We start from the raw sequence: 27,064 nt of genomic DNA on the forward strand, positions 1-27,064 counted from the left end.
TGGTAGAGCCATCATAAGTCGTACTCAGCGTAACAGTTGGAATAGGTACTTCGACAATGATACTAATAGTTTCGCCAATCTCAGGATCATAAGGTAACGTGGTCGTCTGGGTAAAACTACCTGTCCACGTTCTGGTTTCAGTAACAGTACCAAGAGAGTGAGCTCCGGGTTCTCCAGTCCCAACAGATTCTCCAGTCTCAATAGATTCTCCAGTCACACCAGGTTCTCCACTTTCACCACCAGGATGGTACTCTATAACCGTAGCAGTCTCACCAGGTTCAGCTGTCACAGTGGTGTACGAAACGGTAGAGCCATCATAAGTCGTGCTCAGCGTAACTGTAGGAATAGGAACTTCAACAACAATAGTTACAGTCTTATCAATTTCAGGATCATATGGTAACGTGGTCATTTGGGTGAAACTTCCTGTCCAAGTTCTAGTTGAAGTGGCAGTTTCAAGAGAATGAGCTCCGGGTTCTCCACTTTCACCAGGTTCTTCAGTCTGAACAGGCTCTCCTGTCTGAGCAGGTTCTAGTGTCTCAATAGATATGCCAATTTCAACAGGTTCTCCAGTTTCAACAGGTTCTACAGGATGGTACTCAATAACAGTAGCTGTCTCGCCAGGTTCAGCTGTCACAGTGGTGTACGAAACGGTAGAGCCATCATAAGTCGTGCTCAGCGTAACTGTAGGAATAGGAACTTCAACAACAATAGTTACAGTCTTATCAATTTCAGGATCATATGGTAACGTGGTCATTTGGGTGAAACTTCCTGTCCAAGTTCTAGTTGAAGTGGCAGTTTCAAGAGAATGAGCTCCGGGTTCTCCACTTTCACCAGGTTCTTCAGTCTGAACAGGCTCTCCTGTCTGAGCAGGTTCTAGTGTCTCAATAGATATGCCAATTTCAACAGGTTCTCCAGTTTCAACAGGTTCTACAGGATGGTACTCAATAACAGTAGCTGTCTCGCCAGGTTCAGCTGTCACAGTGGTGTACGAAACGGTAGAGCCATCATAAGTCGTGCTCAGCGTAACTGTAGGAATAGGAACTTCAACAACAATAGTTACAGTCTTATCAATTTCAGGATCATATGGTAACGTGGTCATTTGGGTGAAACTTCCTGTCCAAGTTCTAGTTGAAGTGGCAGTTTCAAGAGAATGAGCTCCGGGTTCTCCACTTTCACCAGGTTCTTCAGTCTGAACAGGCTCTCCTGTCTGAGCAGGTTCTAGTGTCTCAATAGATATGCCAATTTCAACAGGTTCTCCAGTTTCAACAGGTTCTACAGGATGGTACTCAATAACAGTAGCTGTCTCACCAGGTTCAGCTGTCACAGTAGTGTACGAAATGGTAGAGCCATCATAAGTCGTACTCAGCGTAACAGTTGGAATAGGTACTTCAACAATGATACTAATAGTTTCGTCAATTTCAGGATCATAAGGTAATGTGGTCGTCTGTGTAAAACTTCCTGTCCAAGTTCTGGTTTCAATAACAGTATCAAGAGAATGACCTCCGGGTTCTCCAGTCTCACCACCTCCACCTGTTTGAATAGGCTCGCCTGTCTCAACGGGTTCTCCAGTCTCAACAGGTTCTCCAGTCCCTGCTGGTCCACCAGTCCCTGCTGGTTCTCCAGTCTCACCACCAGGATGGTACTCGATGACAGTAGCTGTCTCGCCAGGTTCGGCCGTCACAGTGGTGTACGAAATGGTAGATCCATCGTAAGTCGCACTCAGTGTAACAGTTGGAATAGGTACTTCGACAATGATAGTCACGGTTTCGTCGATTTCAGGATTGTAAGGTAATGTAGTCGTCTGCGTGTAACTTCCTGTCCAAGTTCTAGTTTCAGTAGCAGTGTCAAGAGAATGACCTCCTGGTTCTCCAGTTTCAGCTTCACCTGTTTCAACAGGTCCACCAGTCCCTGCTGGTCCACCAGTCCCAACTGGTTCTCCACTCTCACCACCAGGATGGTACTCGATGACAGTGGCTGTCTCACCAGGTTCAGCTGTCACAGTAGTGTACGAAACGGTAGAGCCATCGTAAGTCGTACTCAGCGTAACAGTTGGAATAGGTACTTCGACAATAATAGTCATAGTTTCATCAATTTCAGGATCATAAGGTAACGTAGTCGTTTGGGTAAAGCTTCCTGTCCATGTTCTGGTTTCAATAGCAGTGTCAAGAGAATAACCTCCGGGTTCTCCTGTCTCACCACCTCCACCTGTTTGAATAGGCTCGCCTGTCTCAACGGGTTCTCCAGTCTCAACAGGTTCTCTAGTCTCAACAGGTTCTCCAGTCCCTGCTGGTCCACCAGTCCCAACTGGTTCTCCACTCTCACCACCAGGATGGAACTCAATAACAGTGGCTGTCTCTCCAGGTTCAGCTGTCACAGTAGTGTACGAAACGGTAGAGCCATCATAAGTTGTGGTCAGTGTTACTGTAGGGATAGGAAGCTCGACAATAATAGTCATAGTTTCGTCAATCTCAGGATCGTAAGGTAACGTGGTCGTTTGGGTGAAACTACCTGTCCACGTTCTGGTTTCAGTAACAGTACCAAGAGAGTGAGCTCCGGGTTCTCCAGTCCCAACAGATTCTCCAGTCTCAATAGATTCTCCAGTCACACCAGGTTCTCCACTTTCACCACCAGGATGGTACTCAATAACAGTAGCTGTCTCGCCAGGTTCAGCCGTCACAGTGGTGTACGAAATGGTAGAGCCATCATAAGTCGTGCTCAGCGTAACTGTAGGAATAGGAACTTCAACAACAATAGTTACAGTCTTATCAATTTCAGGATCATATGGTAATGTGGTCGTTTGAGTAAAACTTCCTGTCCATGTTCTGGTTTCAGTAGCAGTATGTGGTGGGTGGAATTCGATTACAGTGGCTGTCTCACCAATGTCTGCAGTCACAGTAGTGTACGAAGTCGTGGTACCATCATAGGTCGTGGTCAGTGTCACAGTTGGAATAGGAATATCAACAAGCACGGTCACAGTTTTATCAATGTCAATATCATATGGTAACGTAGTCAGCTGGGTGAATGTTCCCGTCCAAGTTCTTGTTTCAAAATAAGTTTCTATCGGACGTAATTCAATAACAGTAGCAGTTTCCCCAGGTTCCACTGTCTTTGTAGTTCTTGTGGTGACTTTCCCACCGTACGTCGTAGTAATAGTTGTAGTTGGAATTGGAACTTCAACAACAATAGTTTTGGTTTTGTCAAGGGAGTGATCAAAGCTTAGAGTGGTTACTGTGGTATATTTCCCCGTATAAGTTCTAGTAGTGAGAACAATTTCACGACCATCGGACCAAGGACTTACGTTTTTATATTCCCCCCAGTATTCCATATATGTATTGTTAACTAGTTCAGGCAGACCAGAGCAGTAGTGCGTCTCTATGTAGGTCATGTTCATTTTCGCGGGAGGAGGTGCTCGTACAAGAATCTCAAGAAAGGGCCTGTAACCTGCTGGAATATTTTCATATTCAACAATGAAAGTGCTTTGATTACAACTTGTTGTAAATGTAAATGGTGCAATAGACTTGGCAAAACACCAATCATTTAATTCATTGGTTATAGCAGCTCTCGCATAATTGCAATTAATTGTGTGCTCTTCATACACAAGTTGTATTCCAAGAGTTCCCGAATCATAACCATCAGGACATTCCGCAGCGAATATAACCGGTTGGCTATTATCGAATAAAAGTGATATCCGACTATGTCGTAACAATGGCTTTAGATGGTCACACCCCTTTTCAAATTCAACATCAATAGAAAGAATATTATCTCCGTCTCTGAATGAAACCGTGGTGGTTCCAGAATGAAACATAGCTGCACATGCCAAGTCTGTATCACTTGCTCCTCTTCCAGCATTAAAAGTAACTGGAATAGTGATAGCGCCATATGCTTTCGTCTCAGAGTCAACCTCATCCAGTAAAACACACAATAATTCAGAGTACGTAACAAGAATATCTCCTGGATTGAAATGACAGGTAGCAAAGGTGGTTGTTGCGCCGGTGATTGGGTGCGTTGCGATCAAATCAACATGTTTATATTCGGAGGTAAACTTGAATACACATGGCATAGTTAAGGTGAAAGTATCTCCAGCACTCATGGTGGATCCGTCAATGTCCCAACCCATTGTTACCATCCAAGAAGGATGGCTAGGAGAAACATATGTATACTTAGATCCCAGCTCCCACACTAAGGACTTGAAAGACGTGAAAACACCAGAAATTTCTTTGGTTAAAACACTTGTCAATAAAAATGAAAAGAAAAAAATAAGCGATATCATCTTTTCTCTAGTTGGTTGTTTCCACAAATTGATATTCTCTGTATGGGAAATTGCTACCGCATTTATAATGTTTGAAATGTTTCAGAAACACCCCCTCCCATTTCCATTTCCATTTCCATATCTCACTCCTTATCCTGTGCATTTATCCTAGGGCTCATTTGCACCCATGCCAAAAAAAAATTGAACAATTAGCAGCAATAATCTAGGAACAAAATATTTCATAACCATCAAAAAACATGGCTACAAGATAATGCGCCATACTCCAATTCAATACTATTTTTAAAGCTATGAAGGGCAATCTCTTGGTATAATCTTGAACTTTCGGTACACTCCCCACCACCTAGGACTTGATCAGTTGAAATGGGAGAAAGGCATATTGTTACAAAAACAAAAGCTCACTATTTGGGGAATCTACTTTTTGGGGTTAGTACTATCTGGTATATCGGCCCATTCTTGAATTTTTCTGGTTAGTTTTGTTTGACCTTTTATTTATGTAACCTATGAGTTATGACCTCATTGCTACATTGATGTTCCTAACTCCTTAAAATGGGCTAATATTTTCCGTAATGGTTATGGTGGAACTAATTGTGCATGGGGAGTTTCAAGAATTTGAATAATGTGTTTTAAAAAAAGGTGCCACATCTATCTCGCTCTATCATATGTATACTATACTCTCAAATTCTTTACTTAGGTTAGTTGCAATTTGTATAACACAGCATTTAGTTACATGCAGCAAAGAATTGTGGCTATTTATTCTTTAAAATGCAATGTAGCCCTGTTGGGAAATACAAATGAAACGTCAAACAAGGGGGGATTAACTGCCAAAATAGTTGTTGCTGGTTTGCAACACTGCCTCTAAACCTCCCTAAACTCTTCAAAGTTTGGAAAATATGCATTTGCAATATCTGCTTAATTTTGTTTCTATGTGTAGGTAATAGTCCATGTGATTATTAAACAGTGGCGTTGAACACAAGATTCTAACACCACCCTCTTCCTTAACAGATACTGCTCAACCTCCATATTGCAATAAATCAGTTTCAATTAGTTTCTAATGTCCAAAGCGCTAATAATATGTAGCTAGCGATTCAACAGAATGGCGATACATATTGCTAGCTCGTTAGCAACACGAAACAAGTGAGTTTTCAACATGCATTTAACAGAATCGAATTTGAAAATGTGTGTTTTAGAGTTCCCTTGAGTAAGCAGTTTGGTAGGAATGCACTCTGTCTATATGTTGTGAATGTTCCTTGATATCAAAATGGTACTGTTTAGGTATTGAATGGTTTGTTGTAGTCCCCTACCTTAGTTGTTGTTTTCACTTTAATTCTACAACACATTATGCGATTATTTGTTTTCCTCACTGTCGCGTTTGTTTTTTTTTTTGGTTAAGTTTGCTTCTGAATGCTTACGCGCTTAAACGATTTTAGTAGCACTAAAACCATTCGTGTTTGCATTTCAATATAACCTAGAACCTGGTAAGAACTAATACTTAGTTATAGTAGCTATTTATGTTGCAAAAAGAAAAGGTAAAGTTAAAGTTATTAACAGTAAAATGTAACAAAAAAATTAACTATTGTTTGTAGCCACAAACCAAACCTGTGTCTTTTCAATCCCCGTCCTTTGTATATTTCATTTTTTTGACTAAACATTCTAACAATAAACTGGAGTTACTAAATTATGTTTTGCTATATTTCTGAAATCAAAGTGGTTGGTTAGTCTCTAAAGGAGTAACACCGCCTACTTCGAGATGTTCCCATTTCTATTACAGTAATTTTTTTGCACCTAATTTACAATGTTATTTCTCAAAAATATTACTAAAAGTTTAAAAATAGCAACTTTTTCCATATCTTCCTAAACTTGAATGTTTAAATTCATCTACATATAATATTTGTTTCTTTAATTATAGAACCAAACTTAAATACAATCTAGAGTTAAGTTTTCAGCTTCAATTTTAGTGTTAAAAATTTGAAGTCACATTCACTAAGTCTGTGCTAAAAGATTACTATCTATTGACTTGTGTATCTTGCGAAATCAGATATATTTACTCGGCGTGTTTTTTAATTGACGAATAGCGGTCTTTGGTTGGGCATATTGAAGATCCTGCATGGATTTCTAATATCTTAGATACTTCTATCAATGGCACTACTCTGGACTTGTCTTTGTACAATTTTCCGAATTTTTCAATGCATTTTTGCTGAAGTTTGCTAAACTCTTTTTCATTATTGGAAGAGTTATTTAGTTTCAAAAGCAGTAAATTAGTCTTTGGTTGTTTGATATCATATCCACGTGCCTGTAAATGTTTTACTATTTGTGAAATATCTCTATTATGTTCTCGTACCAACATTTTTATTTGAATTGGACTAAGGTTGTATTGTTTGGCAGACAACAATTCCTGGAGAGTCTCTTTGGCTTCACGGTATTCTTGTAGTTCTCTGGCCTTGCGCGAAGAAATAAATATTGAAAGTGTGGATCTCACTTTTGATTTAATCGATATATATGTTCCGAAAAATGTAAGCAACGATTCAGTTTTCATACCCTCAAGTAAATCTATATCAAGTTCTTCCTTCATGTTTCCAACAGAAAAATCAAAGTTTCCTGTAAGTATCTTTTCCCAATAACATTGATGCCTCTTAAAACCCTTATCATCAGTAGAAAAATTGCCGCTTGATTGACTAGGGGGAACTCCGTAAAGAATATTAGATGGCAATTGTTCTTCTGGGAAGCGGTCACAGCCTTCTAGAAAAGTATTAATCTGTTTATCTAAATCATCTTGAGTATAGTTTAATAGACGTATCTCCCAATCAAATAGTAATTGTTCTATCTCACTCATCACTTCAGAATAGGTGAATTTGCTGCTAGAGACATAGATATGTATTCCTAATGTTTCCTTATTATACCGAACTCCACTCAATACCATGTAACCCACTTGTTTCTTAGTCCTAAGCTCGTAAGTAACCGTTTGGGATAATAGGTATGATAAGAACGCAGCCATTGTTCTAACTGAACTATCATCTCTGCGTCCTAGTTGTATATAATGGTAAACATCATCTGCTCGGACTTTTTCATCTGGGTTGTTATGTACATATGCATAGTTTGCGCCCACTTTTAGACGAACACTTTTAGGTTGTGGAAAGTTAACTCCATCCAATATGGTTTGCTGGTGGTGGGACAATGTGTTAATAATGGTACTTACATCCATTATGAACTTCCTATCAATGTTTCCACTTATTAGTACTTGTACTTGGCTTTGATCTTTTTTGATAATTTTGCAAATGCGTTGTAAATCTTCTATACTAATAATTTCAAGGGCTTCCATTCTTTCATTCAAGGGACAAATTCCTGACTCAAGTGCAAGAATAGATATAGCTAGAGCTTGTTTCATTGCATCTCTTGAAAGTAATTTTTCATATTCATCTCTTAATTCTAATTTAGCTCTCGTGAATCTTTTGTAGCCTAAATTGTTGACACCATTATTAAGAAACCCATTTATCATTTTAACAAATTCGTGTAAGAAATACTTGAATCCATGCTTTGGACCACAAGCGGCAAAAGTAAAAGATGGGGCTATATTATAATTCGGGTAGATAGCCCATGAATAATTTGCCAACTCTGCCAAATATAACTTTTGCAACAAAAAAGTTTCAAATAATATAGCCATGATTTCCACTCCAATACAATTTACAGGTGTGAATTTTACTTGTGAAAACCTGATTTGGAACGAAGTAAACACTATGTTGGTTAAATTTCGTGATTCAGAGATCCAGATTTCATGATAGTTGGAATAATCCAACAATTTTGGGGTTTGGTCCTGGGGTATCTCTCCCATAAATTGAAACTTTTTCAATTTGGAATTAGCTATGGCTCTGTCCAATTGCTCGCATGTAAATGGAATAAACCTATTTTCTAAGATCAAGGAAAATTCTGGAAAGATGTCTCCTCTTCTTGGGGGCTTGAAAATGTAAGTTTTGTACCCAAAATTGTAAAATGGATCCTTCTCTAATTTACCTGTTGCTGGCAAAGTTACTTGTTCTACCAATTGAGGCTTATCTGATAGTATTATTATGTTTAGTTTATCAATGTTGAAAAGTTCTATGGTTCTTTTTCTAAATTTGCCAACGTCTTTTTTTATTGTTAGGCTAGATCCCAAAATTATATCTTCTAAAGGCAACTCTCTATCTTGCAATAATAGAGCTAAGTTTGAAACTTCAATCATGGGTGAATCTTGATTTGTTTGGAAATAGGCATTAAATTTGAATACTCTAGAATATTCTGACAATAGTTGGTGTAATGTTTCATCACTTTGAGACAAGATTTGAGCAATAAAGTTAAAGATTGCGCTTACTACAGTTGACAAATTTGTTTCGCCACTTTTGGTCAAACCTAAATCTATTGCTAAAGCTTTTTGCTTTGCGGTAAACTTGTGTGAGAATACGTAGATTGAATTTAGAAATCCTTTTTCATGTTTAAGATATTCACAAATTGTGCCACAAGATTCATCACCTAGTAAATTGCACCAAACATTCTCAAGGAATTTAGATGTGGAGCTAGGAATTGGTAAAAGCAACCGAACTTTAGTCCACTTACTATGTTGAATATATAGGACTTGGTTCCAATTTGAAAATACCTCGTGGATCTTATAATTTGTCACTGGATGAGATATTCTACTTTGTTCAGGTTCGTCTGGGGTTTTCTTGATCGCTCGGAAATTTGCAATTGCCAACTTTTGCAATTGATTTATAGATTGGGGGCCCTTTAAAACCAAAATCATATTCTCGGCAAAATAGTAAGTTTGATAGAATTTTATAATCTCTTCTCTTACCTTGGAACGTTTAGTTGACATTAAAGTTTTCTTATTTCCTGTTCCAAACCTATGAAACGGGTGATTATTATTGGCTAGTAATCTCATGCCATGAAGCAATACTTTATCCTCATTGGATATATTCAATTCATGCTCTTGATTAATCAAGTCAACTTCCATACTCATGGAAGTCTTGTTAAATAATGGCAGCTTGAAAAAACTACTAAAAACGCTCAAACTATAACTAAATCCTAATTCTTCATTGATTTCAGACTTATTGACTGGGATTTCATAGTAGAAACATGTCTTTTCACCGGATGTAAAAGCATTACATTCTCCCCCTAAAGTGTTTATGCAATTGAAAAACTCATTTGGGTGTGGAAATTCTGAACTACCCATAAACACCATATGTTCACAAAAGTGTGCTAGACCAGGAATATCAGGTGGGTCATTATATGTTCCACATTTGACACAGATTGAACACGCAGAAATTTTCTCCTGAGGATCGGAAATAAGTAAAGTTGAAAGACCATTATTTAGTAGGATATGTTTGTAGGACTTCAGCAAGTTGGCTTGAGGTCGTTTAAACTGCGTATTCACCGTACTAGCGGAAAAATACTCCATTAGAACAAATGACTGGATTTGAAAATATATTCTTGTACACAAACATCATACAACGTGTTAATTTGTCATTCTTTGAACCCCCTTTTATCATTTTCCACTCTTACCTTTCTTTGGTATCAAAGGAATTTCCTGTTTAGGATTACATAGTGATTTGGTAGCACCAAAGAATAAACTTTTTGGTTTAAGGTCCAGTACCCCGCCACCGTTTGTTTTAGACAACCCCTGCGAGTTGTATCGTCTATAAAGAAGTTTATTTACTCTAAAAACATCTTCTAATATGATACAGGTATTGGGAGACGCTATAAGCAAAAAATTAGCCCCCCTCTATCAAAGAAAAAAAAATAAAATAAAATAAAATAAAATAAAGTCTAAGGTACAATTCATTTTGTTCCGCTTGTTCGTCTAACTACACTTCTATACTTGGATATATTCTTCGTAGAAAAATTTTACAATCTAAGTATCATAATACCCTCAGATATAGTAAACCTTTAAGTAGTAGAAATATTCTTGACGGCTTGTAAAATCTCATTTTATCCCACTCAAATCAAATTTCATTGCATTATTCAAATTAGTAAAATTGCAACTATCTAGTTCTATTCCATTGATACTAAATGGTTCATGTATAGATGGTAATGGCATTGCACGATTGCTATTGTCTTCCTTTATCACGAGGGACCTTAGATTGGGTAAATTCAACAAATTTGTATGATTAATCTTTTTAATACCGCATTGGGAGAATTCAATATCAAGAATAGTACGTGGCAAATAAAAGTTATCTAATACATCTATTTTGACTCTATTCATTGATAAATGCTGTAATTTTGGGGTCGCATCAAGTAGTCTGTTGGCTGATAGAGTTACTATGGCATCTATATCCCATAATGTCCAAGATTCAAGACTGTGTGGTATTTTCCACCAATGCAGAAACGAAACGAAGGGGAAATTGCGTAATTCAAGCACTTTCAAGGATTCTGGTAAAGCAAACTTTTCACCAACTTGAAATGAAAAACCAATAAATAAGTATGGATGCTTACTTCTAGCTGCAATAGCTAATTCAGTTAGATCTCTCTTTGATTTTGTATTTGCAACCATTAATTTAGTCAATGATTTTGGAAATTTTGTTTTGTGGAAGAAAGTAACATATGCTTCAAAATCGAACTCAGCTGTGATTTCAAGGTTTTTCAAATGTATAAGTTGATCTAAATTCGATAAGTTAGAAAAGTATCCACAGTTGGAAAATGTAATACTGACCAAATCTTGAGGTAGCATGATCGATTTTAAAGATACAGTTGAACTGTTGAAATATGAAAAGTTGAATAAATGCTTATTCTTGCTTAAATCGATTACAGTTTCAGGTTCAATGTGAGTAATGAGGTTTTCTTCTAGATCTTCGTTTATGATGTCATATTCCTCGATCATAACATACTCCTCCTCAATGTTGTCCGAATTATTTTCAAATTCTTCATTATCTTCATTTTCGGGGTAAATCGCCACCAGATTTCCCATTGCGTCCTCGATGTAGTATTCTTCAACTACTTCCTCTTGGTCTAACAAGTTTTCATTTTCATCTTCATCTTCAGTCTCAATGGTCTGCTGGTGATATATCACGAGTTTGGTTACACTTCCAATATTGACATTATTATAGGAAGACCATATAAAGCAAGTAGAAGGAATGCATAACTTGTCAAGATGAGAAATATTTACCAACTCATTGAGAGGGATGTGGCTGGTTTTCAAATCTAATACTTGTAAATGGGGAAGTTTACTGAGGAAATCGTTTATGTTTCTTATTTTACCCGACAAACTTTTAAAAAATTGCAATTGTGGAGGGAAAGCATAATTGTCTAGATAATCATTGTCATCTGGCGAAATAATAATCGATACGATGTTCTCAGGTAGTACATGTAACATCCCTAGATCAGCACTGTTTGGTATAGAAAGGTTTATGGATACAATATTTTTCAATATTTGTGGAATTTGAGACAAATGAAATAGGTTTCTAGCTTCAATTGCTATGTTGTTGATATTGTACAAAGGGTGCGAATTCCGGAATTCAATAAACTCCAGTCTGTTCATGTATACCACATTATCCTTTGTTGCTCTAGAGTGAACCTTTTCTATATTTAGAGAACTTTCTCCTGAAAGATTTGCAAGCTCTTTTCCGTTTAATATTTCAATGTTTTTGTAGTACACTTCAAAAGCAATTGAATTCAAGGGTCCTCCTGACTCAACAATAACTTTTAGATAGGTGAAGTCTAAGTAGCTGAAGATCAATTGCACCACTTCAATCGGCCATGATTGTAGGAGACTTATTATCAAAGACAATTCCATTTCCAAACTATTTTTTTTTTAGAAAGAGAAGTTTTACAATTGAAAGGTTTGCTGAGCATCCCCTTGATTACAAATATAGAGCGCGTATTGTGGAGAATGTTAAAAAATAATGGATGCAAGTTGTATTTTTTCGTAAACGGTTTTGTAGAACTGACAACAAGAAATAGTTGTTTTTTTTTACATTAATCCACCTCAATCTGTAAGTTGACCGTGTTGTATTTAGTTTGAATGCAGTTCTATCTGGATTAGTATTGCTTATCAAAAGTTGGTTAGTGAATGTTTCCTTTGGAGAAGATTTATAACGTAAATAGGAAATGATATATCATTGAACTGTTGATCCAATTTTATCGTATATAATCTTTGCATCTTGACAACTCCTAGTTTTTCTGCAATTAAGTTGGTTTATTGAAGAGTAAGGCTGATTCTAAATGTTGGTTGCAAAAACTTTTTGTAATCCCTGGACAAAATTAGTTTCACGCAGGTTTACTGGTTAGGGTCCTAAATTTTGCATGTTACAAATGAATGACCAGAAATTATTTTTTTATCCTAATCAGTATTCGATCCAAGCGAAATATCCCTTCCTGAAAACTCCCCGTAAGTAAAACAATCTCAACGGTAGCTTCAAATCATAAGCCGATTTAGAAATATTAGAACTGACACGTCATCAATATTATTGTAACAATCTCTTAAGTATTTTTCTCCTATTAATTAGCTCTTGTTTGGCAACTTAGTCGTGCACTTTTAGTCAAAAAGTGGGGGGGACCAGCAAAAAGGGTCAACAAAATTAATGGGTGATCAATGGTCGTGTATTGTGCACAAATATTGTTCAAAATGCTAGTACCAAATCCCAATTGGGAATTAAAAAAAAAAAAGAAATTACTACCACATTTACTAAAATCACTCAATAACTTCCATATTTCCAGTTTTTTTAGAAACCACTCCTATTCTTATAGTAATTCACATAATACTTTCACGACGATTACCACTATTTAGTAAAACGCATACATCACTTTACAGACATTTACCCACACACACACACAATAGTTACTTAACCACTCGAATATTTTTTTGTTGTTGTTTTTAAAAGTCGCCACTGTCTATTTTGAAAACTCAAAGAAAATCTTGATCCACAGTCTATGATAGTATAAAAATCTAAGCGCATCTCAACTTTTGAAAAATGGCTAATCAATACATTTATACAAATTACCAACAGTATTCACCTAATTTGGTGCATGCTACCGCAATAAACAATACGAGCCCTTCGGCAAATATCACCTATATTTCGCCTCCCGGTTCTTCAAATAATAGTTTATCCAGCTCACTTACAAGTTCTGGCACACAACCTAGCAGTGCTAGTTCGATGCTCAGCAATACCCTTGGTGGTTCAAGCATTGGCAGCTCTGGTTTGGCAGCCAGTATTGGTTCAGGAGTTGGATCAAGTTATTCATTCCATACTCCTAGATTAAGATACTATTTATCAAAATCATTTGATATCGAAGATGATTTAGAATTCTGCCCAGATATTCCTGAGACATTCCATACTAGTCCAACAATGAAGAAGTTTAATCCATATACTGCAACTACATTTTCTCCATCACAAGATTTACCATCCTCAAGTACAACACCAGGTGTACCTAGTAATACTTCACCCAGAATTCATACTCCTAGAATTAAGAAACCTTTGGAAATCATTAATCCTCAAACCAAAATGAGGATTGGATCTCCTGCAATTCAGAACAAATAATGAACGCCGCCAAATTGTAATAATAGAATTTGGATTGTATTTTAGTTTTGTCTTGGAGTTTATTTTTTTTTGTGTTCTGTTTTGTTTATGAAGGAGTAGGATGTACTTGAACTTTTTTTGCATATGACATATATTGAATGAGGAATAGGATGGTAAATGATGATAATGATGGAGAAAAGAAAACCCCCTTTTTTTATTTATAATTCTGGAGTTTTTTTTAGGTGTGCTTTATATGAAAGTTAAATTATCAGGGAATAATTTGAAGGATTATTTGGTGAGGCATATCTATTAATTAGATTTTTATCCTTGTTTTGTTTAAAGAATATATTTTTCTTTGATAGAAGAGTATTTTCTATTTGTTCAAACACATCAAATTGAGAGATTGTAACAATCTATAACTGGGTTGTTTAAGATATTATTGATTTGTTTGGATTATGAAAAGGGAAATGAAGAAATACACGCATTTTTTTGTTGTTATTATTGTTTATTAGAGTTTGGTGATAGAGATTCCAATTTGTCTTAGGACATGCTGGCATCAATTTGAAACTTTTTTTTTAATTGTTAGAGGAACTTTCATTGTTAATTACTTGTATATTATCATTTTGTTCATCATTAATTATTGTCATTTTGCATATATTTGTTGTTCTATTTTTGGGTTATAAAGAAGAGTGAAAGAATGAATGAGATTAAAGGTGCATCTACTTTTTTTTTGTTTTGTTGTTACTGATAAACTCTGGGTCATGGTGAAATGCTTTCCTAATTCTGTTCATAATGTATTTTTAAATTATTGGTTGTTTCATCAGTTTATTCTTTATTTTTTTTAACGTTCCTGTTATTTGATATTTTAGTTTTAGTATTTGATGGTTGGTTATATTATTCACATATTATATAGTGTATTATACATACATGTATATGTTTACATAAAGCAAAAAAGATATTAGTTAGATTTATATTGGTCCAGTAGAATCAGTTGATTACTAGATACCAATTACTTTAACTTGTATCCGAGTTGCAATTGCTCGTGCCATTTTTAATAAATTGCAAACGATCTTCACAGACTTCGCTCCATCTCTGAACAATATTGATTCTAAAGAGTTAACTTAACCTATAATTGGCAGTGTGAAAACAATAAAGGGATGTCCCCTAAATCAGGATTGATATTCTACTCTGTTTTAGTGAGCGTGATCGAAACAATAGTCGAATATTCAAACTCATGGTTGACCTTTGTTGCTTAATATTCTCCATTTTAGGATCATTGATAAGCTGCACTACTATATATATAAACTGCTGGTTCTTTTAAAGGGTCAGATTAGCTCTAAAATTATCCAAAGAAGTTTGCATTCAAGTTGTGTTTATACGGTATTGTCTACTTGAACTCCCAAGTGATCTGTAATATGTGGTAATTTCTATGTGATAAAATCATTGCTATATATCTAAAGTGTGGTGAAACAACCAAACGCAGTAATTATCTAACCGTATGAGTATTTAAAAGAGTAATGTTCGAAATATGACAATTTCAACAATTTTGCAACCATTTATAAATTATTTACAGAAAGTTTCCACCAAAAAATTCTGAAATTATAAAAACCTAGTTGGATGTACAAATACTTACTAGTTTCACACTAAACTCTTTTTGTACCCAATTTTAGAAGATTCCTGATACATTCCCCCCAAATTTGAATCAATTTCTACCACTATTCTTCAAATTATTAGTAATTTTAACAGCACATGATCTAACCTTAACTTGAAAAACAAGGAAAATTTTTCATCAGAAAAAAAGTCCGAGATAGTTTAGTGGCTAGAATTACCGTTTGTCGCATGGTAGACCGGGGTTCAATTCCCCGTCTCGGAGCATTTCCCACTTAGCGCAAATGGTTTAGTGGTAAAATCCAACGTTGCCATCGTTGGGCCCCCGGTTCGATTCCGGGTTTGCGCATTCTTTTTTATTACTATTAATAAAATAATTTTTATCTACCAGAAAATTATTCACAAATGCTAACGTGATGGCAATTATTTTTGCGCTAAAATAAGCTATGCTTAGATCTAGAGTGCTACGTCCTTTTTTTTTTTTGGCGCGCTAATTGTGTGTCGTTAACTCAACAGGACAGGAGATTGGATAGTGAATGCAATCGGAAAACGTAAGATTGAGTACCCAAATTGAGTGGCGTAATCACATGTTATGTGAACTTAGATATGCCTATGGAGTCAAGTCTCATCTTTACTATGTCGTTAGGATAGAGAATGTAAGAAACAAAAAGATTACTAGAAACGAGGGGAGAGAAAAAAATTATTATTTCTTTTTCTTACCTTTTTTTTTTTTTTATTTCTCTCTCAATCTAAAAAACAACATTTAAAGTCGGTCGATACTTACACTGGACTTACCCAAATACAACTTGCTTTCCCGCTACTACACATCCATCTATCGATACAGTTTTAAGCTAAGTAATTAGTTAATCAATATGTCCTCTCCTGAAAGTATGTATTTGCGACAGCCTGTCATTTGGAGCATTGCATAGCCTGATTACTAACATTTTATGTTTACAGTTAACAATTATACTGGTGACAAACGTCAAGCTCCCAGAAATAGATTCAGATGGGTACGGAGATTGATGCAAGGTCAAAACCGCGTTCACCACGTGAATCTTGCGAACCAACACGATCTGAATCTGCAACGACCTCAGACAACATCTTCAGACACACATATGCGAAACACCCATGCACCTAGAACAAGGACTCGCAGATCAGCCCTGGACTCAGCAACAAAGTCAAGTGAAGATAATCAAGGGATTAACTCTGACGAGGAAGGAAATGCCGATTTAACAATTCGTGATTTTACCAGTCCAGATGATCGTTCCATTGGGGCATTAAGTGACCAAATTAGTGACAATATAAGTACAATCCCGTTAAAATCTATAATATCATCCCAATCGACAAAATCAGCTTCGATTATTAGTGACAATCAGCACGATCAAACTTCTTTGATTGCTTCAACCGCAGAAACATCATTAGCACCAAGCTCGAATACCAATTATACCTTTGCCCCGAACAATAATACCGGAGCTGGTACCCCAACCGGAATAACCTTTGGAAATACTTTGTCGGTAGCATCTCCTATTGGCCTCGATCGAGATAGTGAATCAATTGTTACATTGGCAAGTTCGTCAAGAAGAATCAGAAGAAGAAGTATAGATACAAACTGCAGTACAACTGCAATCCCCCCTGCTTCTATAATGGAAAGATTGAGTGTACAGCCTACGGTTGGAAATAGCAGTACCTATGCCACCAGTGTTCGAACTTCTGATAGAACCAGTCAATTTGATGCGTCACAACATTATGACGATCAAAGTAGCTCCGTCAAGAGCTTCAATTAGGGAAATATAATATAAAGCTTACTAAAATCCTCCGAGAAATGGTGATGTTTGTGATGATTGAAGTTAACAATTTTGGTAGTATTTTCATTTCTATATTTATATTGCTGTGTTTGAAAAAAAATTTTTTTTTTTATTATTTTTTTCTCTTGAGTTTAATTAGATAATCTACATGATTCAGTATGGTGTACATATGCTCATAATCATAGCATAATGCTTGAGCCCGCTGGTGGTTGCAAAAGTTAAATTCAAAATATAGAAATGGCAGCTGGAAAGACGTAATCAATTTTCCTTTAGCCACAATTAATTATTAGTAATTATTGTTTTATTAAAAGCAGGTACACAAAGATAAAAAAACAACAACAGAAAAAAAAAAATAATACAAAATTTCAATTCATCCCAATTAAGATAACTATCAACAAAGGGCACTTAAATTAAATGTACATCAGGCAAAAAAAAAATACCAACCCAAGAGGAATTTACTTTACTTAAGATTGCTATAGAATTCTCTTTTACTACTTGATAACCAGAACTATAGATCGATTCTGGATTCGCTTATAGTTGCTGACCGATTATTCCTTTATTCATTCATTCAAAGATACCGGTACCCCTCCTTTAGAGTTCCTTTTAAAAGACGCATTGAAAAGTCGTGTTCCAGATACAAACCAACAACAACAACAACAACAATTGTAATAGGAAGGTGATCTTGTGTATAAAGTATGGGGACATTTAGCTATAATGTTAACTCCATAGAAGGAGATGTTTATATCCAGAGATTGTCCACATACATAAGGAAGAACGAAGAAGCTTTGGCTAATGGGTTGCTTTGTTTTTCCAAAAACAGAAACACTGGCCTTAAAGTACAACCCCTTCGATTAAGTTTCACCATGCATCATTTATACTATCTCAATGAAAGAATAGATTCATCACCCTTGGATGTAGACGTGGGACCGTTGAATGTCAAGTTGGACAACCCTAACCAAGAGCCAACTTTCATATCCTTTCTTGCTAACAATGCCCGAACTTCAAAACATTTCGATAGTGACACTAGATCCATAACTTCAATGAACTCAGTCAAGTCCATAGTTTCCAATGCTTCAGTTTATTGGAGATCTTTTGCATTCAGCAAGGACCCTAAGGTCATCAATAAAGATATCAAGTACTTGTACTCTTCCTTCACTAAAGTTCCGTGTTTGATCTTAAGTCCAAAGACACACATTAATAGTATTAGTTCATACGAAGAATATCCATGTGATACCTCAGTTCCTGTGAAAATGTTCAAGAACTTGCAAGTATTGGAAATTAACGATTACGAACCCAATGAAATATTTGGTTGGCATATTTTAAGTGAACAATTGCGAATATTGATTATAAGAAAAAGTAAAGTGAGCAATATTGGAGAAGTTTTATTCAATTTGGTTATAGATGATGAGTCAGGAAGGACAAGTTTCAATTCATATAGGCAGAATGGACGTAGACTTACTGAAGTTGGAAACAATTCCCATTTCAGTAGTGCTGATGATTCATTTAGTGAAATTGCAGAATACCCTCAATTCCAAAACAATGCATTCAGATATAGCAAACCAGAAATAGCAAATGGTGGCTCACATTGGGCAGGAGCTGGCTCTTTACCCAAAGATTTAGAATTTCATGACAATTATACTGGTAACAAAGACTACGAAATTCTCCCTGATTCCAAATGGGCTTGCCTAAAACAATTGACTATTTCAGAAACATCTATTTCTCGAGTGCCTGCATATACATTAAAACCTTTTTCCAATTTAGTGAAACTTAACTTGTCAAACAACTTGTTGGAAGATTTACCAGAAGGGTTAGATCAGTTAGTTAGTATCAAATACTTGAACTTTGCTGATAATTATATCACTTCTTTAAAGAAATTACCCAAGAACTTGCTGCAATTGCTTACCCTCAATATGAATAATAACAAGTTGACTGATTTGACTGGGTTGGAGAATTTGCTTTCCTTGGAAAAGATAGACTTAAGAAGGAACAAACTATCAGAGATAAAACAGTTGAAACCAGTTGTATCATTATTCATGAAACATCCAGATAAATTCAACAGTGTCTACTTGTCACAAAACAAACTCCCAAAGAATTATAGAGGTGAATTATTCAATTTATTCAATGGAATAAAGTATAAGAACTCCATGAAGATTGATGATTCCAGACCAGGATATTTTGAGAGCGCATTATTACTTGATACTGATGCAGCAATCAAAAATTTAGAGAAATTTCTTCACGAAACTTCCAATAGACGACGCCTGGTACTTACAGTGTCGGTAGATTTGGATGCGGAATTTAATAACAGCGGGAACAAGACCGGGGAAGAAGAAGAAGAAGAAGAAGAGCAAGGGACCCCAAATACAACCGTTGTATTAAAACACAAGGGTGAAAAATTAAGTCCCAAGAAGGATACTTTGCTTGATTCCTTTTCGACTTTGAAAATAGTAAAAGAAGTCGACGAACCACCACCTGTTCCAAGCAAACAGTTTGAATTATCACATGCGGCACTTTCCAACCTTTTGCATTCTACTCCGACATCTCCTTTACAAGGCAATCATAATATTTCCAACCAATATAGATCGTCATCTCAATATGCTACAAAATCATCAAAGCCAGAAGTTAACTCGATACCCAGACAACCGTCTAACCTACCACCGACCATGAAGCGTTCAAATACTCTTCCTCAACTAGATCGAGAAAGCTCGAATATTGCCCCCAATATCGTCACTCAAATCCAGGTGACGGCGCATATGACCTCATGATAAAAAATTGCATTGTTTAGTTGTAATATAAAGTGTACATAATTTTATAGCTGTGAACAATCGCACAAGATTTTGCATAGAAATAATAATAATAAAAAAAACAATAAAATCCAACTTGGCTGCCAAATCTCTAAATTAAGCAACACTCACCACTTCTTAACAAAACAACATGAGGCTACTACCTTCAATCATATTAGTCTACTTCTACATATTGTCCATCTTATGTTCAGAAAACGTTACATTCACCCTTAATTCCAAATTTTCTAATGCATCCAATCGATTACTTGAAAAACGATCCCGCCATCAAGAAGTTCCTTTATTTACCATAGAAAATGAAGACGATTACTTCTGTTCCCCCGCATACTACCCTTCTCGTAAATACTACCGTTCTCAACAAATAAGGTTATTATTTCGTACTAACACAAGATTCTAGCAATTGGAGGGAGATTGGATAAAGTTTGGCAGAAGGCGTTTGAAAAAGCCCGCAAGATAATTGAAAAAATGTCCATTACAGAAAAGGTCAACTTGACAACAGGTACCGGGTGGGGATCTGGCCCCTGTGTTGGTAACACTGGATCCATTCCTCGCTTAGGAGTTCCTAACCTTTGTCTTCAAGATGGCCCCAATGGCGTCAGATTTACTGATTTTGTAACTCATTTTCCTTCAGGTCTTGCTGCAGCGGCTACATTCAACAAAGGGTTAATGTACTTAAGAGGCAAAGCAATTGGAAAAGAACATAAAAAGAAAGGTGTCCATATTGCATTAGGTCCCACGATTGGACCAATGGGATTGAAAGCTGCAGGAGGAAGAAATTGGGAAAGTTTTGGTGCTGATCCTTACTTACAAGGCGTGGGTGGTGCTGCAACTGTAGAAGGAATGCAAGATGAAGGAGTTCTTGCCACTGCTAGGCATTTTATTGGTAATGAACAAGAGCATTTCAGACAAGTTGGTGAATGGGAGGAAAATGGATGGGATAAGTTGGAAAGTGCAATCAGCTCAAACATTGGAGACAGGGCCATGCATGAAGTTTACCTTTGGCCATTTGCAGATGTGGTTAGAGCAGGTGTGGCTAGTGTTATGTGTTCTTATAATCAAGTGAATAATACCTATGCCTGCGAGAACTCTTATCTTTTAAATTTCCTTCTCAAAGAAGAACTTTCATTCCAAGGATTTGTTGTTTCTGATTGGGGTGCTCAACATAGTGGAGTTAATTCAGTTTTAGCCGGGTTGGATATGACAATGCCTGGAGAAGTATTTGATGATTGGCTAACTGGAAAATCATATTGGGGTGCCTTGTTAACCAGATCAGTATATAATGGAACAATTAGTCAAAAGAGATTAAACGACATGGTCACCAGAATCTTGGCACCCTTTTTCGCCATTGAATCGGTGGCATTACCTACCGAAGAAGATGTTCCTAATTTCAGTTCCTGGACCCATCATACATATGGTCAAGAATTCCCATACCAGCATTTTGGTCCAATTGTCCAAAAGAATTGGCATGTTGATGCTAGATCTGAGTTTAGTGACAATACTGCCTTAACAGTAGCCAGAGAAGCAATTGTGTTATTGAAGAATCTGGGTCATCACCTTCCAATAGATAAAGGTAGCGGGATAAGGAGAATATTGGTTGCTGGTAAAGGCGCTGGTCCCGATCCAAATGGATTTAATTGCAGGGACCAACGTTGTGTTGATGGTGTGCTAACTTCTGGTTGGGGATCAGCAGCAGTGAATAATCCATTTGTAATCACCCCTTATGAAGCCATAGCTCAAAAGGCAAGAGATAGAGGTATCATGATTGACTATTCTAGCAGTGTATGGGATTTGGATAATGTGGAAGATCTTGCCGATTATGCTGATTTGGCTATCGTGGTTGTTAATACCTTTTCCGGAGAAGGTTATGTATATGTTGAAGATAACTTTGGAGATCGTCAAAACTTATCCTTATGGCACAATGGAGATCAGTTGATTGAAACTATTGCAGATAAGTGTAAGAAGACGGTGGTTGTCGTGACTTCAACTGGACCCGTAAGCATGGAGAAATGGATAGAACATAAAAATGTCGTTGCAGTAATATTTGCACCACCTTTGGGACAATTTGTGGGACAAGCCATTGCAGATGTGTTATTTGGTGATACAAATCCTTCTGGTAAATTACCTTTCACTTTGGCAAGAAAGAAGCAACACTATGTGCCTATAATTGATGATTTGGGCGGAGATAGGAATCCTCAGGATAACTTTGATCGTGATATCTACTTGGATTATCGATTCTTTGATAAGCATAATATTAAACCTAGATTTGAATTTGGATTTGGATTATCTTATACTTCCTTTAAAGTTTGCAATTTAAAGATCACAGAAATCAACCCTCCTTCAGAGTATCTACCCTATCCTCAAGAATATCTACCAATATACAAGTTAGTCGAAGATGATGTATGTGATCCTGAAGATGCTTTATTTCCCCACGATGAAATGGATCCTGCTCCCGGATATATCTATCCTTATTTGTACAATGAGAATGTTAGATCGCTTGATGACCAAGATGATTACGAATACCCCCGAGGTTATGATCCAGACCAGCCAACCGCTCCAGTTTTAGCTGGCGGAGGGTTAGGAGGTAATCCTGCACTTTGGGAAGTACTTTACGAGGTATGTGCAGAAGTGACCAATGAAGGGAAACTAAAGGGAGGATATGTCAGTCAATTATATATTGAATTTCCAAGCACGATTTTGCCATCACCACCCCGGGTCCTTCGAGGGTTTGAAAAAGTATTTTTGGAGCCAGGGAAATCCGCAAAGGTTTATTTCAATATTCTCCATCGAGATTTAAGTATTTGGGATCCTGAATCTCAACAATGGATTATTCAAACTGGAACCTATAAGATATATTTGTCCTCTTCTAGCAGAAAGGTAGAGCTCTGTGGAGAAATTGATATTGGCTGCTAGAGGTATTAGGTCTCTTTGAAAGTGTTTGCTAAGTATGTAATTCTAATTTATATGTATTTAACCCTTAAGTCATAGACCTAGATGTAGTTAGTGGCTCAACCCCGCGAAATAAAATACGACACGAATAATTGGAAAATAAGGACGCGAAAAGTTGATAGTCGCCGAAGTTGACAAAAAAAAACACAACAGAAATTCGATCTGTTTTCATTTGTACACTCGTGTAACCACAAATAACAATCAGCATGTCCAGTCTTTTAGACAAATACCAGCGTTCTAGGAAGTTAGGCTACAACCCCAGGAATAACGGCGAATCTCTTTATCCAACATTATCTGATCATAACGACAAAAATCCAGTTACCACCAGTTCGTTTTCCAAACCCGATAGGTACAACGACGTTCGTCCTGACAGAGCATATAGAGATGTTTCACCCATTGTCAGAGATAGAGTTCCTTTAAGAGACCCACTCAAATCTTGGAGTAGCTATAACAAAGAACCTGCTATTCTCTCCACTAGAACGACTACCACTTCCGAAAGATTTGCAAAAAATTATTCAGAAACTAAGCCATTTAGATCCCAATTAAACGAGGAAAGATATAGCAGGAAGCTTACAAACGATGATTTGAAAAGTAAGTATAATAGCACTTATTTTGACAGTAGGCTGTCAAAATATGGTGTTGATAGAGTGAACCAGTCGATCTATGCAAGTGCAAGAGCCAGAGATTACTACACCAAAAGAGATACCGGATTAGGTTCTCCGATAAAGTCATTAAATTCACCATTAGATTCTACCAAGCGTAAATCTAAATCTTTGTATAAAGTTTTGGGAAGCACTCCGATAAGATCAGGGGATTATAGAATAACCAAGACGCCAAGAAAGAAACATAACGTGCAAGAAAGCCCAGGAATTCTTTCTCGGTTATACAAATACTTCTCTAAACCAGGAGAAAGTGATGATGTAAAAATTTTAAAGAATTCTGCCAGGAATGTTCTCCATATCGACCCAGTTGCTGAAAAGAAAGTTGCCTTCCATGAACCAGCCGAGTCAGTAAGAACAAGAAGACAATTTGAATTTGATTCTGAAAAAGATGTTGTTGATGAAGCCATTAGACATTCAAAAGAGTTGAGCATTGAACATCAAAGATTCAAAGCTCTTCAACAGCAATACAATAGACTCGAGGAAGAGTTGAAGCATGAAATCTCCAATAACGAAAAACTTGTTGAACAATTTATTAAGGATACCGATGATCTCAAGATAAAGTATGAACAAGAAAAGGCCCAGCTTCAGGAAACTATTGAACTTCTCAATGCTGAAATTAGAACTAAAGATGACAAGGCAAAGGAGATAGTCCAACAACTCGAGTATCTGGAACATGAAAAATATGACTTGGAGCTTAGACTAGACGATCTCACAAAAGAACTTGATGCCCAGGTTGAAAAAAATAAAATCATTCGTACAGAAATGGAACTTCGAGAAAGGTTAAAGTCAAAGTTAGAGAATGATACTATATTGCATGGTATCTATAAAGAATCTGCCCAGATTGAAGAAAAAATACATAAATTGATACAAGAATATCCGGCTGAGGAGTTACCAGTATCACTCCTTGAATCTAATGCAGCAAACAAATATCAGAGGACAGAGGAGAACATTAACAATGCTTTAACAGATTTGAAAGAGTTTACCCTACTGCTTGCTGACACGGACTTTGAACCTTATGACAAATTTTATGATAAAGTAGAAAACTTTTTAAACAATGCCAAATCAAAGATCTGGAATTTAATTGACCCGATAGCAGAGTCTTCGGGTTCAAGAAATTATTATGAAAAGATGCTCAGCAACCTATTCTGTTTAAAGAGATTGAACACTCTTTCCTACAAGCTGGCTCAGGTTAAGAATTTAATTAATGATTGCAAAATCTTGGACGAGTATAAAACAAGTGGGGTAGATGTTCTGGCCATATACCAGAATATTACTCAAGAAACCCTTTAAAGTCAATGTTAATTATTTTATGTACTATTAATACACATCGCTACCATCTGTAAAATTTGATCTCACCGAAAAAAAAAGCCGCACAAAAAAACCGTAAAAATATAAGACGCGTCGTTCTTTAATTTCTGGTTATTATTCATTCTTAAAACAACACCATAGTCCTTACCAAAAGTAAAAATGGAGTCAACTACATCGTTACCGATCAAGTTACAACCCTCAAACTTGCGCCCGTTTGCGTTCAGAATTTTGTCAAAGAAACATGGTTTGAATATCAACACTGACGCTCTAGCAGTCCTCACTGAAACCATCAGTTTCAAATTTGGGTTTGATTGGAAAGGACCTCGTACACACCAATTCCTCGAAGATATAGCCAAGATATGGAAAGTGGAAGACCGTGGTTTGTTCATAGATGGCGCTGGTTTAAAACAGATTATAAAAAACATGAACCAAAAATCTGAAACTCTGTCGTTCAGTGATAAGGCAACAAGATCTGACACTATTGTTGACGTTGGAGAAGATGCACTTAATTGGGATGACTATTTTAAATTCATAACTCCTGAGGATCAACCACGAAGTATTTTTGATAAGAGTAGGAAGCAATTCAATATCAGTACCAAGAAGAAGGGATCATTGTTTCAAAGTTTATCTGAGAACTTACTGTTGTCCATAGACACGTTCAACAATAGATATCATTTATTACTGGATAGATTATCAAGAAACGAGAATTTCCAGAAATCTTCAACCGTCAGTATTTCTTCCCTTAGCATGTCATTGAAAGATGGAAATCTTGCCAATGAAATTACATTAATTAAGAATGTTTTAGGTAGAGATGGGCAGAAGTTTATCCTTTTCGGATTGTTATCCAAAAATGCCAATGATCAGTATATCTTGGAAGATTCAACAGATAATATTGAATTGAATCTTTCTCAAACCCACAAAACAGAAGGTTCTTTTTATTGCACGGGGATGTTTGTAATTGTTGAAGGTATATATTCTGCATCAGGAGGTTCTTCAAACCAAGCTCATGACTATATAGGTGGTTGTTTCTATGTTAGTACTATTGGTCAACCGCCAGCCGAGAGAAGGGAGAAAAGTTTGGATGCATACGGGAACGTGGACTTTTTGGGAATTCACAAACAAGCCGCTGTTTCTGGGGAAAAGATTACAAAGATAACCAAGACTTTGAAACGGAAGTTGACAACCTTAGAAAGGAGTCTCATTGATCATAAGTTCATATTCGTCGGTTCTGATTGCTTTCTCGATTCATTTAAGGTGTTAGATGGGTTGAAGAAGTTTTTCCAAAGATTGGAAAACTCAATAATTGAGTCCATTGAATCAGATGAGAAATCAACTCCACTAGCCTTAGTGCTCACAGGATCCTTTTCTTCTCAACCTTTGCACACCACAAGCTCTTCAACTACGGCTATATCTCAATCAGAAACATACAAAAGTAATTTTGATTCCCTCACAAACTTACTTGGCAATTACCCTAATATTGTTCAAACTTGTAAGCTTGTATTAATTCCAGGAAAGAACGACCCTTGGCAATCAGGATATTCACTAGGTGCTTCCAGTATGAATTATTTTCCTCAAAGATCAATACCAAATGCATTTGTTAATAGGTTAGAAGAATTACTACCTAGGGGTAATCTAATTCTCGGCTGGAATCCAATGAGAATAAACTACTTATCACAAGAGATTGTCATTATAAAAGATGAATATATGAACAAGTGCAAGAGAAACGATATTGTCTTTACTAGTGACTTAGAACTGGAACAAGAAAGAACACGAAGAGATTCGGCCATCTACGAAGAGAGAATTGAGTCAATTGTACAGGGTGGGAACAGAACAGAAATCTTGTCCAGCAAGATCAAGCATGCCAGAAAATTAGTCAAAACTTTATTGGATCAAGGAAATTTACAGCCCTACACTAAGGATTTGAAATTGATCAACCCCCAATATGCCCATGCTCTTCGTATTGAACCTTTGCCTACTGTTCTCATTCTCCATGATGCGGGATTTGATAATTTTGAAGTCACTTATAATGGCTGTAAAGTGGTTAATATAGGACAAGCTGTTAGTGAAAATAATAGGAAACTCAATTATGCCGAATATCATCCAAGTCTGAAGAAGTTTGAATTCAAAGATTTGCATTTTTAAGTTTTGTTTTTTTTTTCTTTTTAATAGAAGGCTGCAAAAATTTGGCTGT

General features: G+C 36.5%; 8 protein-coding genes across 8 annotated transcripts; 6 read left to right on the forward strand and 2 right to left on the reverse strand. All coding sequences in view use genetic code 12, as the record gives it.

Moving 5' to 3' along the window:
• Positions 1–247: 247 nt before the first annotated feature.
• Positions 248–4,270, reverse strand: SPAPADRAFT_134590 (uncharacterized protein; the record flags this gene model as incomplete). Its single annotated transcript, XM_007373284.1, has 6 exons — positions 248–479; positions 597–824; positions 1,644–1,860; positions 1,951–2,061; positions 2,326–2,550; positions 2,626–4,270. Coding segments are annotated over 6 exons (2,658 nt in total), but the record flags the coding sequence as incomplete, so codon positions are not given.
• A 2,041-nt stretch (positions 4,271–6,311) lies between these two features.
• Positions 6,312–9,692, reverse strand: AXL1 (Axl1p; the record flags this gene model as incomplete). The annotated part of the gene is made up of 1 exon (XM_007373285.1): positions 6,312–9,692. One exon carries the CDS (start codon positions 9,690–9,692, stop codon positions 6,312–6,314), a length of 3,381 nt encoding a protein of 1,126 aa, XP_007373347.1.
• Positions 9,693–13,200: 3,508 nt separating this feature from the next.
• On the forward strand, positions 13,201–13,767 carry SPAPADRAFT_59125 (uncharacterized protein; the record flags this gene model as incomplete). The annotated part of the gene is made up of 1 exon (XM_007373286.1): positions 13,201–13,767. One exon carries the CDS (start codon positions 13,201–13,203, stop codon positions 13,765–13,767), a length of 567 nt encoding a protein of 188 aa, XP_007373348.1.
• Positions 13,768–16,089: 2,322 nt separating this feature from the next.
• SPAPADRAFT_59126 (uncharacterized protein) lies at positions 16,090–17,385 on the forward strand (the record flags this gene model as incomplete). The annotated part of the gene is made up of 2 exons (XM_007373287.1): positions 16,090–16,242; positions 16,312–17,385. The coding sequence occupies 2 exons, from the start codon at positions 16,227–16,229 to the stop codon at positions 17,136–17,138; spliced, it is 843 nt and encodes a 280-aa protein (XP_007373349.1).
• A 469-nt stretch (positions 17,386–17,854) lies between these two features.
• Positions 17,855–19,921, forward strand: SPAPADRAFT_133450 (uncharacterized protein; the record flags this gene model as incomplete). The annotated part of the gene is made up of 1 exon (XM_007373288.1): positions 17,855–19,921. One exon carries the CDS (start codon positions 17,855–17,857, stop codon positions 19,919–19,921), a length of 2,067 nt encoding a protein of 688 aa, XP_007373350.1.
• A 501-nt stretch (positions 19,922–20,422) lies between these two features.
• On the forward strand, positions 20,423–22,867 carry BGL22 (Bgl22p; the record flags this gene model as incomplete). The annotated part of the gene is made up of 1 exon (XM_007373289.1): positions 20,423–22,867. One exon carries the CDS (start codon positions 20,423–20,425, stop codon positions 22,865–22,867), a length of 2,445 nt encoding a protein of 814 aa, XP_007373351.1.
• A 214-nt stretch (positions 22,868–23,081) lies between these two features.
• Positions 23,082–24,910, forward strand: SPAPADRAFT_64997 (uncharacterized protein; the record flags this gene model as incomplete). Its single annotated transcript, XM_007373290.1, has 1 exon — positions 23,082–24,910. The coding sequence occupies one exon, from the start codon at positions 23,110–23,112 to the stop codon at positions 24,853–24,855; it is 1,746 nt and encodes a 581-aa protein (XP_007373352.1).
• Positions 24,911–25,032: 122 nt separating this feature from the next.
• Positions 25,033–27,015, forward strand: DPB2 (DNA polymerase epsilon noncatalytic subunit; the record flags this gene model as incomplete). The annotated part of the gene is made up of 1 exon (XM_007373291.1): positions 25,033–27,015. The coding sequence occupies one exon, from the start codon at positions 25,033–25,035 to the stop codon at positions 27,013–27,015; it is 1,983 nt and encodes a 660-aa protein (XP_007373353.1).
• Positions 27,016–27,064: the final 49 nt, after the last annotated feature.

The sequence above is a fragment of the Spathaspora passalidarum genome (assembly GCF_000223485.1).
Source record: "Spathaspora passalidarum NRRL Y-27907 unplaced genomic scaffold SPAPAscaffold_2, whole genome shotgun sequence".
NCBI classification, from domain to species: Eukaryota; Fungi; Ascomycota; class Pichiomycetes; order Serinales; family Debaryomycetaceae; genus Spathaspora; species Spathaspora passalidarum.